Source organism: Petaurus breviceps, unplaced genomic scaffold (assembly GCF_028583685.1).
Source record: "Petaurus breviceps papuanus isolate PSGF00001 unplaced genomic scaffold, PetGlider_PUasm1.0 188, whole genome shotgun sequence".
In the NCBI taxonomy this organism is placed as follows: Eukaryota; Metazoa; Chordata; class Mammalia; order Diprotodontia; family Petauridae; genus Petaurus; species Petaurus breviceps.
This window is the reverse complement of record NW_027185804.1, coordinates 25086788-25103263: the sequence shown is the minus strand read 5'-3', so window position 1 is coordinate 25103263 and position 16476 is coordinate 25086788. Positions and strand designations below refer to the sequence as shown.

Genomic DNA, 16476 nt, shown 5'->3' with positions numbered 1-16476 from the left:
CTGATTAGAAATAAGGGACGAAGGAGAGGAAAAATTTCAAGATGATGCCAAGTTTGTGAACATTGGTGAAGAAAGATAGAAGAATTGAAGGAATTGAGGAAATTTCTTCTCTTCAAAAGAAATAGGGAAAACAGAAAGAAGGTATGGAATGGAGAAAAAATATCATGTTTGCAGATGGGTTGAATTTGAAATTCATTTGGAGATTTTGAGTAGGCCATGTGATCAGACCAGTCCTCAGACTAGGAATAGATAGACAGATCTTCAAAGAAATTATAGTAGATCTCATGGAAACTAGAGAGATCACTGAGAGCAGAGAACAAGGACCAGTCCAGAATCTAGTGGTACACTATTAGAGAAGGGGTGGATTATGGATGACGTCTAACAAAAGAAACTGAGGAGTGGTCAGGAAAATAAGAAGAAAGCCAGGAAAACACAGTATCATGAAAATCCATGGAGAAGAGACTATCTACAAGGAAAGCATGGTTAAATGTTCTAACTTTTACAAATCGGCCAAAAAGTTTTTTATCTTACTTTTGATTTATGAAATAAAAGAAGCGTTTCCATAACATAGTAGAAAGAAAAAGATGATTGCACATGAAACTGCAAATCAATTGCTATTCCTTTTAAGTACATCATAAAGTTATCATCTAATTTTTTCCCCATTTTTCCCCTTCCTTCTTCACCCACTGCCCTAGAGATGACTACCATTGGACACAAATATGGCTAATCATTCCATACATAATTCTATTCTTCAGTTCTTTCTATGGATGCAGATAATATTTTCTCTTGTAGTTAATTTGGGTGTTTACAATAGTAAAATGACTTGATTGTTCTAAGTTCTTAAAAAAATATTGTTGTTACTATATACAGCATTCTCTAGGTTCTGTTCATTTCACTCTTCATTATTTCATGCAAGTCTTTCTGTGGTTTTCTAAGATCTTTGAGCTCACCATTTCTTATAGCACAGTAGTATTCTGTTACAACCATATACTACAACTTGTTCAGTCATTCCCCAATTGATGGGTATCCCCACAATTTCCAATTCTTTGCCACCACAAAGAGAGTGACTATAAATATTTTAGAAAACATAGATTATTTTCCTTTTCCCCTAATCATCTTTGGAAATATGTATTTTTTAAGGCATCAAAATATGGTGGCCAAGGTTTCATTGGTGTGCTTGGAAAGAGTCATTTCAGTTGATTGTTAATGTCATAAAAGATTGTAAGTGGTTAAGAAGGGGTTGGAGGTAAGAAAGTGGAGGCCACAAGAGTGATTTTTGTTTTCTTTTCTTTTTCCCCACGGGTTTGTTTCTCATAAAGAGGGGAGATCTGAGTGATAATATTTACCCATCCAGGCCATGGGTTTGCTTTTCTTTTTGTATCCTCAGTGCTTAGCACAGTGCCTGCAACACAGTAGGTGATTCATAAATGTTTATTGGTCATCTGTGAGTGACAAGTGTATGTTATGATTATATAGTGCTAATTCTACCATCCCATTTTATTTCATGTACTATTTTTGTGTATGTTATACTTCTTCATAGCCATGTTCCAGTTAAGAATCCCATTCTGCAAAATCTCATTGTGGTTTTATCTGCCTTCATGTAGTAGGATCATTTTATTTATTATTCATGGTCTGTGCATTTGCATATAGACATCTGAAGCCATGGGCTTTTTATTGCTGACTTCCTTCTTGGACTTTGTCTCCTATAAATTACTGAGCCTCTTTCTATTAAAATTATTATTTTTTCTTTTATCTGCTGCTCTCCATGGTATCTCATTTTATAGATATATTTGGATTGTTTTAGCTCTCTTTACAAAAAAAAATCTTGCCTTGAATGGACTTATATTCCTGAACATCATCTATAGAATATATGCTGTTCCCTTAGGTGTTACTGTTGCCTAAATTGTCTGGTCAGATAACTGTCTTGGTTTTGGTTATGCCTAGGTATTCTCTATCGACAAACATTTATTAATAAGCTTTCTGCATTATATCTTTCTTGATTCTCTTCTGCTTTGAGTGTCTATACCCTCTTTCCCAATGTTACTTTGTATCTGATTTGTTTTTATACATATGTACACACTTGCAAAATTTGGGAACAAAAATAACCCTGAACAACTAAAAGAGAAACTGAGGAAGATCTCTGAGCCAAAACACTTTATTAAAGGGACCTGACCCCCTCTAATGGAGTGATATCCTCAGACTTTCCTCTCAATCTGAGATGCCCATTCCTTCGAAGGCCCTATTTTTTATACATTTGATACCTAGACATTCTAAAGCATCTATACAAAATATGGAATAATTTCATTGGTAGACATATGACACATAAGCTAAAGTAAGCAAAAATGGTGTCTCAGCAGGGTCATAAGTTGGTTGAAGCAAGAAATATAGAATCATAATAGACTGATTAGAGTTTGTGTAGGGGTCCTCAATGAGTCAACTTTCTCAATAATACATATGTATGAACATATATGAATATATACATTAGTTAGTTTGCAAGCTCCTTAAAGGCAGGAATTATTTTACTTTCATCACTGTATTCCTACCACTTAGCATAGTGTCTTTATATAGTAGATGCTTAATAAATATCTGATTAATTATCTACTATATATCAGGTAGGAGGTAATGTGACATGGTGGATAGAGAGACAACCATGGAATCAGAAACAACTGAATTCAAATTCTACTTCCTTCTGATTGTGTGACCTGAGCAAGTCACTCACCCTCTTCGTGCTCCTGGAAAATCTTGGAGACCATAGTTTGCAGAGGAGGTGCCAACTTACTTCAGTAGAGGTAGTTTCCCCCCCAGAAGTTCCCTATACCAATGAAATCAAGGGTCTATTTCCTATTTCTATATATGAGGCACTGTGCTAGGCACTGAAGATTCAAAGACAAAAAATAAATAAGTAAACAGTTCCAGAACTACATGCCTTAACTTTCTGTTCTCAGTTGTCATGGATCAATTAATTCAGCATTACCTTAATTCCGTAAAACAAAACAAAACAAAAACAAAAACTTTGACTTACGAATACTTTCCACTTCCCATTCCCTTTCTTGGAATGCTTGTTAAGATTCATTTGTTTAAATCCCTGAAGAAGTATGGTTGTGGTGCTTTTAATATCTTCTTTAATGTTATTACTATCTTATGTCTACAGTTATGCAAAGCACTTTCTCATATATCATCCCATTTGGGACTTGCAATAGCCCTGTGGGGTAATTTAGGCAGTTATTATTATCCCTGTTTTACAGGTGAGCACCTGAGTTCAGCAAAACTTAGTGGTTCATCTACATTCCAAAATCAGTAAGCAGCAGGGCCCCAGGTTCTCTGACTCCAGGTCCAGTCCGCTTTCCATCACACCTGCAAATGTTGAAATGCTTCCTTCTTTCAAAAGGTTATTTTGCCTTTCAAATGGTACCAATGGGTGAAATTTAAAAAAACAATCAAAGTCTACTGTGTGACTGACCTTTGCTCAAATTTTAGCCCTGCTGAGGCTAAACTTCACTTTATGGCTCATGGAGAGGTTGTTTGGGGGTGGTGTAGCAGACTGGAATAATTAACCATTCTCCCAGGTGACAAATATAAGTGTCTATGATTGGCTTTAGTGGAAACTGTATGGATGAAATGAAACTTTAATATCCAGAGGTGATGAGAGAAGGTCTATAAAAATCACAGTGTTCCTTGGTGGGTCAGAGATGGGTCTGCCTTCTGAAATATAAATGCATTGAGATTTTACCCCCCAATTATGCCACCAGGTTATGCCAAGATTACATGTGACTGTCATAAAGTTCTGGTTTTCCTCCTAGAGCCATTTTAAATGATTTTCTTTCTCCTTTCTGAATGCTTTAACGTATGTGGTCTGGAATCCTCTGTAAGTAATGTTTTTTGTAACAAAGTGGAATTTTTTCAAATATCTGAATGCTCAGTGGTGATGTGTAGGACTCCAGGTGTTCCTGTCCATGGGATGGTGGAAGGAAGTGATCTTAGATATGGGGCCCAGGTTTACTTCAGGTGCCTCCCAGGGTACAGCTTAAAAGGCAGTCGGGTCGCCTTTTGTCAGCTTGATGGAAGCTGGACCAGACACGACCCAGCCTGTGGTAAGGGCACTGTTTGTTTATTTTTCTCCCTGGTTGACCAATATGTTTTAATAATTAAGGTTCTTTCACAAGTCAACAAGTTCTGTGTTGGGAAATGTCAATGCCCAACCATTTTAGCCTGTCCAAGAATTGATCCAGGTCTCCTCTGACTCCCCTAGGTTCTAACCAGTTAATCAAGCAATCAATCAACAAGTATTTATCATTTATTAATCATCCACTGCATTCCAGAATTTATGTTGGACTCTGGAGATACAAAGATGAAAATGAAAGTCTCTGCCTTCAAGGAGCTTCCATTCTATCTGTCCCAAATATCATGACAGCCTCTCCCATTTCATCCTGATGACAGCTTAGAGCTTGTGTGTGTGTTTGTGTGTGTGTGTGTATGTGAGAGAGACAGAGAGACAGAGAGGGAAAGGGAGGGGGAGGAAGGGGGGGAGAGAGAGGGAGAGGGAGAGAGAGAGAGAGAGAGAGAGAGAGAGAGAGAGAGAGAGAGAGAGAGAGAGAGAGAGCGAGCATTTATTAAGTACTTATTATGAGGAAAGATTTTAATCTAAATAACATTCCTAATCCCCAGGAGTAGGCATTTATATAATGAAGATGGCTCTCTTGTGGCATGAAAAGTCCATGGGAAATCTTTCATCACTGCAGATTGGACTACCTTTTTCTAACTTAGTAGATAAACCTTAGAGAATTACCTGAGTTTCAGAGAAGTGGAATGACCTGGTTATGGCCATGAAGTTTATATCAGAGGAAGGGTTTGGACCAAGGTCCAACTGACTCCCAGTCTCCATCCACAAAGACCAGAAAAGGAGTTGGGGTTGGGACTTTCATGAGAGAAATAGAGAATAGGCTACAGCTCTCCCATATCAGTTGAAGGACACTTCTCACTCTCTACTTTCTAAATCTACTAAAAATCTAGTGGATATAAGGTCCTGTGAAGGATTTCTTGGTTAGAGTTCTGTTTGCAGGAAATCATTAGACTCAGGAAACACTTGCGTCAGAGGAGAAAGAGAGACATCCCGCTACTAGGTTCTATGAAAGCAAGCTGAGGGAAGGTCTTGAAACTTTTATGTTGGACAATTTAAATTCTCCCAGAATATACACTGTCTGAGAATTGACCCAGCTTTCCTTTGCTTCCCTTAGGTTCCAATCAATCAATCCACACATAATTATTAAGCACCTACTGTGTACCAGACCAGGTGCTAGTCTCTGGGGAATTTGGCTTTAGAGGCTTCTTATAATCAGTTAGCATATAAGTTGCTGTTTTGCCAACATTTATTTCCCTTTTCTGTATTGTAATTAGATGATTCCCACCATATTATGACTATGGTTTTATTAGAATCATTCTGTGTGCCTCCAGAAGGCAGAGTAATGGTGATATCCTAAAGTGATTTGTGTGTGCAAACCCTGGTTTGGGAGTTCTCACTAATAGCTCATGGCCCCAGGCATTTAGGTCTATTGGGATCCCCTTTATCCCATACCAAGGTTCAAGGAATACCCAAATGAACTTCCTGGAATCCAATGGGTATAGATTCACTGAATATTTTCCCTACAGTTTAGGCAAACAACAAAGCTCATGTAATATAAGTGACAATATATCAAATAGCTTGTGTTTAATTTGTTTCTATTCTTGTTTAAACTTAAAGATTTGAATTTATTTTCATTCCCAGTAAACAAATGTTGAATTATGAGGGAGGGAGGAAATGAAAGGAGATTAAGGAATTGGCTTTGCAAGTGCCACATTACGTCAAATAGGGACCGTTTTAAGGTATAAGTGAACTTGTGCCCAAGAAGAGATAATTTAAAAGAAGCCAGTGGTTGGCCAAACATCCTAATGACCCTATACCTGGTGGTATGAATCTGGAATGGCCTTGCTCTGAGATGTTGGACAAATCTCCTTCCATTCTATGAATTAGCTCAGAGGTATCAAAAACACTGTAGGAGCAAACTGGAAATGCTATAGGGAAATATTTAACAAAATAAATAAAAATACAACCAAATATAGATAATATTACATTTTAAAACTAAATCAAAATGTCATCCACAGGGATCTTTACATATGGATGAGTGGTCCCCTCTTCTATTTGAGGTTGATGCCACTACCTTAGATTACCTATCTTTAAAATAAAATGTTACCTCTCTCTCAAAGAAGTGTAAAAATGAATGTCTGGAAAGAATCTGGGATTGTCCTCAAGATTTCCTGTGATACCATTTACATTTTAAATTCCCGTCCAACTTGAGTTAAAAGATAGAAAGGTTTTCTTAGTGAGTGTTAGCAAAATGATTTTAGACTGAAATAGAAATATGCATCATAAAAATAAAGTGTTGGGGGTCTGTTGGCAGCTTGGTGACTCAGTGAATAGAGTGCTGGGCCTAGAGTTAGAAAGGCCTGAGTTCAAATATGACCTTAAGACACTTTTCAGCTATGTGACTGTAGCAGCAACCACACTGGCATACCCAGGATGGCTGCTAGCACAGGTTCTTATATCTGCTTTACTAGGAAAGATAGTTGTTTAAAGGGTCAACAATCTTTTTAAATTACATTCACTACTTCAGGGAAAAAGTCAGCATTCTGAACTTTAGAGAAAATACAAGCAGAGAAATAAAGACCCAACAGACAGGCCTTCAACTCCCTAAATCAACTATATGTACTTTATATACATCCCTGGATCGAGAGGACCTTTACATCCAAGCAGTCGGGGAGCTCTGAACATCAGAATCTCGACTAGGGAATGACAAGATCTTTCTCATAAGTGAACTCCCAAAGCAAAATACTAACTCAGAGTATATATACACTTCTCAGAACCAGAAGGCATAGCAACCCTCCTGATTCAGTGCCTAATTAGAAAGTAGCAAAAGGTGTGAAAGTCTTCCTACAAGCAAGCCTCCCCTAAACAAGCTTCCCTTAGGGGGTTCCATGTGAGGGGTGGGGAAGATCTTATATCCCATTAACATTACAGTGACCCCAACCAAGTCATTTAACCTGTTTGCCTTAATCCAGTGGAGAAGGAAATGGCAAACCACTCAAGCATTTTTGCCAAGAAAATCCCATGAAAAAATAGTCCATGAAGAGTTGGACACAACTGAACAACAGCACAACAGAGTTTTGTTGATGTTATTGTTGTTAGTTTCAGTGAAGAAAGGTTATTGTTTGGCTAGAATTAGTAGCACAGGAAGTGGCTAACCCACCTACTGACTATATGCTGCCATAAGAAAGTGAGATTGATGGAAAAGAGGTATGAAATGCACTAGCCCATTTTCATGACCCAATCATAGTGAAATTCAGGAGAAAAAACCAACATTCAGAACAAAACAAACAAAATTACTTCTGCCAAACTATTCCTGCTGAATGTAAAATCTCAGAAATATTCATTTTTTTTTTTGCTGAATGTGTCCAAATTAAATTTAAACCTGATCATGCTGAAACTTCCAAAGGAAGTTAAAAATTCTGCCACCTTAAAGAGAGAAGAACAAGTGTTTTGAGGCTAGACTTTGATGCCAGATTTTAAAATGACATTCAGGTTTTAAGGATGCACCAAGAAAACATTTTTATTAGATACATTTTCCTTTTAGGAGTTTTCTATCCACAGTGACTTTAAATCACTCTTGTTGATTGATTTCGAATGACATCATCTTAAATTCAACATAAAGCATTGTATGATTTGTTCCTAAAAATGAACATTCCAGAATTTTAATAATGTTTTCTATCTCTCTCTCTTTCCTTTATTTCTATCATTAGTGCTGGAAGAAAAAAATTGTTCCGACCCAGGAGGCCCAGTCAATGGGTACAGGAGGACCCTGGAAGGCAGTGGGCTCATAAATGGGCGCTATGCCAAAATCGGCACCATCATGTCCTTCTTTTGTAACCACTCATATGTTCTCAGTGGCAACGAGCAAAGAACTTGCCAACCAAATGGAGAATGGTCAGGGAAACAGCCAATATGCATAAAAGGTAATTCACCAAATATTCCAAAGCTCAAAGAAGAGCATTGGGGTAGGTTGGTGTGGGAGTAGTCCTGGTTATTGTTTTCTCCCATCCCTAGATACACGAATGTTTTCTTAAATGTTTATTTTTGTCCCTTGGCAAAATAACTGTTTCCCTTTTAAAGTTCTTGTGGGGGTCTTCTAATATCACTAGGCTTACCTTCTGTGTATAATCATCCCTGGACATACTTTCTACTTTTCTAAGGACAAACAGAAGCATGTTTGTCCAACTCCATCTTTCAACAAGCATTCATTAAGTGCTTCCTGTGGGTCTAACACTGCAGTAAGTCCTGGGGACATAGAGAACGGCAAGTGATAAAAAAGAGTTAAGGTTTGCAGGTTAGCAGCAGTCCATGGAAAATCCCAGAGGTCGCGGTCATTCATTAAAAAAAGAAGTGGAGAGTGGAAATATGGTGTTCCTCAGAGGTGAGGTGGGAGATATATGAGGAGGATAGAACCTGATCCCTTCCCTAAACATTCTTTAAAACCAAAAGAAGTGACACAAGGTGGTGTAATAAATAGAATGTTGAATTTGGAATCAGGACAACCAGGGTTTGAATGTTTCCTTTGGGGCTTGGAGCTGTGATTCTATTGATACAGGGAACTCTCAGGTAGGAAAACTCTACCAACCAATGTTGGCATATTTTTCTTCAATTTATAATCTTAAGACATTGCCCTGGACACTTAGAAATTAAATGAGTTGCCCAAGATCATGCAGTTAGTGTGTCAGAAGCAGGATTCATGTAGTTGGGTATATCTGTAGTCCCAACCTTACGAAGTTGCTACAAGGATCAGTGGAGATTATGAACGTAAAGGATTCTGCCACCTTCAAACGCTTCACAAATGTCAGCTCTTATTAATATGAATACTCATTAAGTGTTTAAGTGACAAAACATTATTTGTACAGCACCTTCCAGAGCTCAGCTATATACCGTGTTTCCCCGATAATAAGACACTGTCTTATTATTTTTTTTGGACAGAAAAACACCAGAGGGCTTATTTTCAGGGGAGGGCTTGTTTTAATGAACATTGACAGCAATTTTAATAAACAGGTAAATGTGAACAAAAAAATGTGCCTTTATTCAATAAGCAAATCACTGGGGAAGAACAGGAGGACATGCTCACTGCTGCAGCTCTGATTGGATGCAGCTTGGAGCGCGGCGTGCGTTTCACGGGGTGGGGGGGGACGGTGCATACAGTAGCAATCTCAATAGGGCTTATTTTCGGGGGAGGGCTTATTTTAGAGGAATCTTACACAGTAAGGGGAGGCCTTATTTTTGGGATAGGTCTTATCGGGGAAACACGGGTATAAAGTCTTGTAAGAATCCTGGGAGAGGTAAGTCTGTGAAGGCTATAAGCTAAATGATTGGTAGAATTTGGAGGAGAGTCTTCTGTATGGGAGTCATAGGTAGGCAGAAGGAAGTATAGCATATTCAGGGAATAATGAGGAATCTATACTGGCTATTGTGGAAGCTTCGTCATGTCTCTAGGTCTCATGTTTGGTGTGTTACTTTCTCTCAATGCCTCCCATCCAATCAGTTGCCAAGTATTGTCTATTCTTCTGTCATTGGCTTTCCTTCTCTTCTATCCACCCACACAGCTGTCAACCTACTTTCTACCCTCATCCCTTCACTTCTCACCTGGACTTTCACAAAAGTCTCCTAATTGCTCTGCCAACTTTCTACACATAGCTAACCATAGGCTTAACCATGTTATTTATCTACTTAAGAAGTAGCAGGAGCTCCCTCTTATTTCTAGAACAAGACACAAAACATTCTGTTTGACTTTTAAAGCCCTTCACAATCTGGCTGTTGCCCCTTGTTCCAAGCTTATGGAAGAACATTCTCCTTTATATTTCTTTAGCATATACTTTTATATGTCTTTCTTATATCCTTCATTAGAATTAGGATCCTTCCTTCATTTATTATATTAACATCCCCAGTGTCCAAGACAGTACATGGAGGCCAGCAGATTCTTAGTAAAGTTTACCAATTGGTTGATTGATTTGTGCAATCAATATTCCAGCCAAACTGACCTGCTTGCTGTATCTCCCATCTCTCTGCTTCTCTGCCAGTTATCTGCTGATGTCTGAGTTGTTCTCCTTCCTTAGCTTCACCCAATAGGATCTCTGACTTCCTTCAAATCTGAGTCCAAGTATCTCTTCCTATAGGAAACCCATCCTCCATTGGTCCTCTTTGCTTCATTGCTCAGGGTCCACTCCCAGAAATTACTTTGTATATAATTTATATTTAATTTTATATGTTCATGTTGGCTACCCTCCAATAAGATATTTCCTCCTTGAAAGTAAACCATGTTTTTTGTCTTTGTATCTCTAGTTGCCTGGTACATATCAGACATTGAAAAACACTAAGGAAATTGAATTGAATTGAGCATAAATATTTATTGTATAGGAACTTGATAAATAGTTTTAAAAACTTGACAGGAGAGAGGAATAGAATCATTATCAAAGCACTACTTTAGGAAGAGATACAGGTTGGATTACCTGAATGACTATGACCAAAATTCTACTTTTGTTTATTTCTTCCAGCTCCCAATTCCTAATCTTTCTCCAAAACCCAACTCAAATGCCATCTCTTCCATGAATCTTTGCTTGATTCCCTCTCCACCTTTCCTCCCTTAGAATTCCTATTAAACTTTGCTCTTACTCATTTTTACAGTCTACCTTGATGAAGCATACTATGTCTGTGGATAGCATGGCAGTTTGGGAGTCAAAAACACCAACAAATCCCAAAGTAGATGCTAAATAAATAAAAAGGGGAATGTTCTGAGGACACAACATGCCAATTATGCAATCATGGGCATCAATGAACTTCTCTGAAGTTCAGTTTCCTCATCTATAAAATGGGACAATAACAGCACTTGCCTCATGGTGGTAGGGTTGGGGGAGTTAAGGACAAAATAAGAGAGTATATGTTAAGCAATTTGTAAACATTCAAGTGCTATGAAAATGTCCTCATTTATTACCTCTTAGTCATTTAGAGAGGCAGCATGGTGTGGTTGATTTCAAGTATAACATGTGTTCATGTCCTGCCTCTGAAATATACTGACTATGTCACTTAACCCTCTCTGTGCCCACAGGCAACTCTCTCAGACTTGAAGTTGCAGGACAGTAAGTTATCTGTCTTGGTAGAGAGATTTTCCTCATGGGAGTTCTATAATCACAGGTTGGGCCAAAATGTAAGCCTCATGATGGCAGAGACTACGACATTTTTTTTTCTTAGAATCTTCCCTAATGTGGAGCTCAGTGTACTAAGCACCAGGTAAATATTTGCTGGATAAATGAATGAATGAATTACTTAGTTATTTTTGAGTGGCAATTGGCTTAGTAGCTACAATTCCAGACTTGAAGTCAGAAAAACCTGGGTTCAAATCTCACCTCAGGCATTTACTGATTCTGTGACCTTAACCTCTCTTTGCCTCAGTTTTCTCATTTTAAAATGGAAATGGGAAGTGATGTGGAAGTAATTATAGGACTAGTCACTACTTCATAGAATTGTAGTGAAACAAATGAAATAATGCATGTAAAATCCTTTAGGGACTTTACACAGCTGTCTAAATGTCAGCTATATTGAGGGAGGAAAAAGAAAAGCCTTCTCTTGGCCTACATCACCCAGATAATTGCCTCCTTTTTCTACTTTCTTTCCTTTGCCTGTGTTTGTAAACAGCTTGAACCATGAGAAAAGGAAACAGGGAGAGTGTTGTTTATTTATTTATTTTGGGGGTGAAGGCAGCAAACCACTCCTGATTTCAGCCAAGAACAGCCTTGGTCTCTATCAGCAGAGATAAGCTATGCCTTGGTGCCTTTAAACATGGAGAGGATGCCTTCAAGATTTCAATTACCTCCCCTCCTGCTAATTAAAACAGACCAAAGTCCTTTAAATGGCTAATTAGCAGAATTTGGGCGGCTTAGTCTAGAAAGTGGGATAAAAGGGATTTCTTTTCGAACATGAAGAAAGAAAGTGTTAAGGAAAATCAAACTGGATTTCAAGTTGACCCTAAGCTATCCCAAGAGGACTCAGTTTCAGTGAAAGGAGTGGGCATGCTCACCCTCAAGGCTTCCATTGAGTTGAGACTGCCTTCTGGGCTTAGCTACTGTGAGAACCTTTCAGTTTCCCATGCCTGGAAGGTCAAGTTTTTTGTTTTGTTTTGATTTTGTTTAGAAATTTCACTTTTATTTCTATGCCATTAAAAAACAACAGCTAAGTTTACTGGTATTCAAGTGATCGGTTGACCCCAGTCTATGAACCAACATTTTAAATTTAATAAATGTTCTATTGATGCTCTTTTTTTTACATTGCTGTAATTTCCCAGTGATTTACCTTTTCTTGTCTCCCCTTGCCCTCCCAATCTTATGTAGCAGCAAAAATATTGGCTAAACATAAGAAATCAACACATCGCTATATCTGACAGTGTACATCTCCTTTTGTACCTGTCTCTCATCCCTTCTCTGCTGAGAGGTCAGAGGCATGGTTTACCATCAGTCTTTGGAAACTATGATTAGTCACTGCCTTGGTCAGAAGTTTGAGTCTTTCATCACTGTTTTCCTTCATGCCGCTTTGGGCTTTGTACAAATGATCATCCTGTTTCTGGTCACTATACTCTCTATCTGTTCATACGCGTGCTCCCAAGATGCCCTGGATTCTTCACTATTCGTCGTTTCTTATAACGCAATGACGTATAATAATTCTATTATCAATAGATTACCATTGGTCCAACAGACTGTAAAAACCCCTTGAATGCAAGAACTTTTTTCCACTTTTATTTGCATCCCCAGTGCTTAACACAATGCCTGACACATAGTAGGTGCTTTAAAAATGCTTGATGACTTAACTCTATAAGCATTCATAAAGTACCTACTTTGGAATGGGGGGGGGGGAGAGTTGCCTCTGCTTTGGACAAGTAATTTACTTCAACCCCACCCCCAGACCAGACCTCATTTTCCTCTTCTGTATAATGAGAAGGTTGAATAAGATACCTCCTTTAAGTCCCTTCTAATATTATACTAGGGATTCTTAACTGGGGTCCATGGACCCCTCATGGAGTTTGTGGCTAGGTTTTTCAGAAGTCTGAGAACTTGAATATGCACACACACATACATACACACACACACGGATACAAACACATATTTGCTAACCTCTAAATGAAATTTAGTATTTCCTTCTATTATGAATGTAGGCAACATATGTTATTTCTGAGAAAGGGCTCATAGACTTCACCAGACTGCCAAAGGTATCTATGACTCCTCCCCCCAAAATGTTAGGATGCCCTGTACTTGAGGTATGATCCTATGACCCTATAATCTCATGTAGTAGCTGCAGTGCTAAATGTCGGTGATACAAAGACAAGAATGAATTAGTCCTTTCTTGACCTCAAGGAGCTTATATTCTGTCAGGGAGACATTGCATTCTTATAGCGTGATTTATGAACTAACATTTCCCCAAGTTTCTCAGGTAAGCCTGCAAAGTATGGCATTTGTATAAACCCTGTGATATATGATAAAGAATGCTGACTTTTGAGTCATTTGACGTGGGTTTAAATCTAGGTTCTGTTACTTACCACCTGTGACCCTATGCAAGTCACTTAACCTCTAGGAGTCTCATTTTCCTGTAGACTCATGATCCTATGATCACATTCTTCAGGGAGTTTTCTCTGTGGGGAGATGAACAAATTTTCTTATATATCGAGTTCAGAATATACTTGTCTGTATATCTGCCTTGTATACTCACAGATCTCTTTCTATCTCTAGTCTTCTTTAAGTAATGGGAGAGGGTGGATCTGAGTCCCACGAATTTGAGTGACTGTTCTGAGGATTATACAAACTTGTGTTTGTTTTTTAGCCTGCAGAGAACCAAAGATTTCTGACCTAGTAAGACAAAGAGTTCTTCCCATGCAAGTGCAGTCAAGGTGAGCATGAAATGCCTGAAATTTATTTTTGAGAGCTCTCTCTGTCTCTCTCGCTGTCTCTGTCTCTCTGTCTCTGTCTCTCTGCCTCTCTGTCTCTGTCTCTCTCTCTGTCTCTCTGTCTCTGTCTCTCTCTCTGTCTCTGTCTCTCTGTGTCCCTCTCTGTCTCTCTCTCTGTGTCTCTCTCTCTGTCTCTGTCTCTCTGTCTCTCTCTCTGTCTCTGTCTCTCTGTCTCTGTCTCTCTGCCTCTCTGTCTGTGGAACATGTTGGGTGGGCTCAAGGACCCCACATTTTGCTCACTGACTATCCTCTATGTCTAGAATGCTCTCCCTATTCATCTCTGCCTTCCCAAGCTTCCTTCAAATTCCAGCTCAAATCCAACCTTCTAGAAGATTTTCCCAGCCCCCCTAATTGCTAATGTCTTCTTTATGAGATTATCTACAATTTCTTCATCTATAAAACAAAGAGATTGGATGGGATATCCTTTAAAGTTCCTTCCAGCTCCAAGACCTCACCACCATGACCTTTGTGATTAGTCTAGAGCTTGCCTTTTCCTGTAAATAAAGGCAAAGTCTTTCCGAGTTTGAGAAAATGCAGCATGGTATAATGGAAAGAACAGAATAGGGAATTCTGAGTTCAAGCCCCAGCTCTTCCATTTAAGAGCTCAGTGTCCTTGGGTAAGTCACTTTGCTTATGCCCCAATGTGTTTTTACCTATGAAAGGCAGTTGAAATAGGTGACCTCTAATGTCCCTTCCAGTTCTAAAACTGTAATCCTGTGAGAATTCTGCTTTGGTAGTTACTTAGTCACCCAGAAATACCAGGGAAACTGCTATAATAAAAAAACAAAAACCAGAGATTAGATATTGAGGTTGCAGGTGTCTATGTATTATTTCAAGAAGAGCTCAACAAACCTGTGTCTGCTGTGTGCTGCCAGGCACTGTCCTAGATTCTGGGGATACGAAGATACAAATAAAACAATCTCTGCCCTCAGGTAGAGATGGCAACCAAAGGAACTGTTTTTAAATTTATTTTGGGCATTCTGGGTATGCTGACAAAGAATGTGCTCATCTGTACCACCAAGTTGCATTCATAGCCCCAGAGTGACCACTTAGTCATCTGAGCCTCAGTTTTCTTGTCTGTAAAATGAGGAGAATGGAATAGACAACTTGTGAGATCTTCTCCAGTTCCAGATCTATAATTCCATGATCTAGACTGTAAGTTCAGAGAGGAGGGTGAATTAAATGATCTCTAAGGACTCTTCCAGCTCTCAAATCCCTTAGCTCCACAGCCACTAAAGGGACCAGCTTATTCACAACTCTCAAACTTGCCCATGTTTTAGTCCTTTGCTTCTGGCTATGCCTCTGAGCAATGCTCTCTCACTGATCAATAGACCTGGGGAGGTTTGTGTTCCATATTGTTAGACAAAGTGTGGCAAAGCTCTTCCTTAGGCAAACTGAAAGTGAGCATAGGCAGAGACAACTGGGTGCCATTGCTATCATGGGGGATCAGAGGGCTGATTCTTATGATGGCTTTGAGGTCATGCTCTGTGACCTTGAAGAGGTCTCAGGCTCTAAGTGTTTACTTCTTTTCTCTTTAAACTGGGAGTGATAAGGATGGTTCCTAAACATAGAGGACCTTAGAAGTCATGTGGTCCAATTCCCCCATTTTACAGATGAGGAAACTGAGAATCAGAACTGTTAAGTGATTTGTCCATGCTCGAAGAGCTAGTAAATATCACAGACAGGATTAAAATCCATGTCCTTTGGACCCAAATTCAGTATTTTAACTACAATACCACAAGGTTTCTTCACATGACCAGCATTAATAAAACTACCAAATGAATGTGTATGCTGTAATGGAGACCTGGTTCCAAGCAGAGTCCATAAGTATTCCTCTGGCATGTTTCAAATTCAAGGTTCACTAAATATATCTTTTCAATCTGCTTACAATACTCCTGCATTTTTCTCTGTCTTTGTGCTTTAAGAGATGTTATATTCTCTGAGGTGTACTAATTACATCGACTAATTGTCTAATCAAGCTCCTGTACCAACACAACTTAGTTTGAGTCTGTTCCTAATATCGCCCAATTATGACATTTAGAGAAAGGATGCATCTGAGTTTCTACTGGAGGGAATTAATCACCCTGATGCCCACTTCCAGTGTAATTTCATAATTAACTTTTATTTTTGGTTTATCCTATCTCTGGTTAACAGTGATAATAACTGCCTCTTATCTTGTTTCCCTATAATTCCAGGCAACTGGAGGCCATCCAGAAAGGGCATTTCAGAAATGAAATTGAGAGGTTCTTTTTTATAATCCAGGGGACTGGATTACATATACATACTGAATTATTGTATACATACATACACATTCATATATGGTCATAAACACACATACAATCAGTACACACATACACATGTATATATTATATTGTGTGTAGATATACATACATAAGTACATACTTTCATTCTCCTTGCG

At 38.7% G+C, this 16476-nt stretch overlaps 1 protein-coding gene across 3 annotated transcripts in view; it reads left to right on the top strand.

Annotated features, from left to right (window-relative positions):
• PAMR1 (peptidase domain containing associated with muscle regeneration 1) overlaps positions 1 to 16476 on the top strand; it is a 111972-nt gene that overhangs the window by 90473 nt on the left and 5023 nt on the right. Inside the window, exons 7-9 of one of the 3 annotated variants that reach the window (XM_069091429.1) lie at positions 3921 to 4091; positions 7831 to 8043; positions 13934 to 14000. In XM_069091429.1, the coding sequence (XP_068947530.1) occupies positions 3921 to 4091; positions 7831 to 8043; positions 13934 to 14000 (451 nt within the window). The remainder of the gene's footprint in view (positions 1 to 3920; positions 4092 to 7830; positions 8044 to 13933; positions 14001 to 16476) is intronic. The other 2 variants (XM_069091430.1, XM_069091431.1) reach the window with 2 other exon arrangements.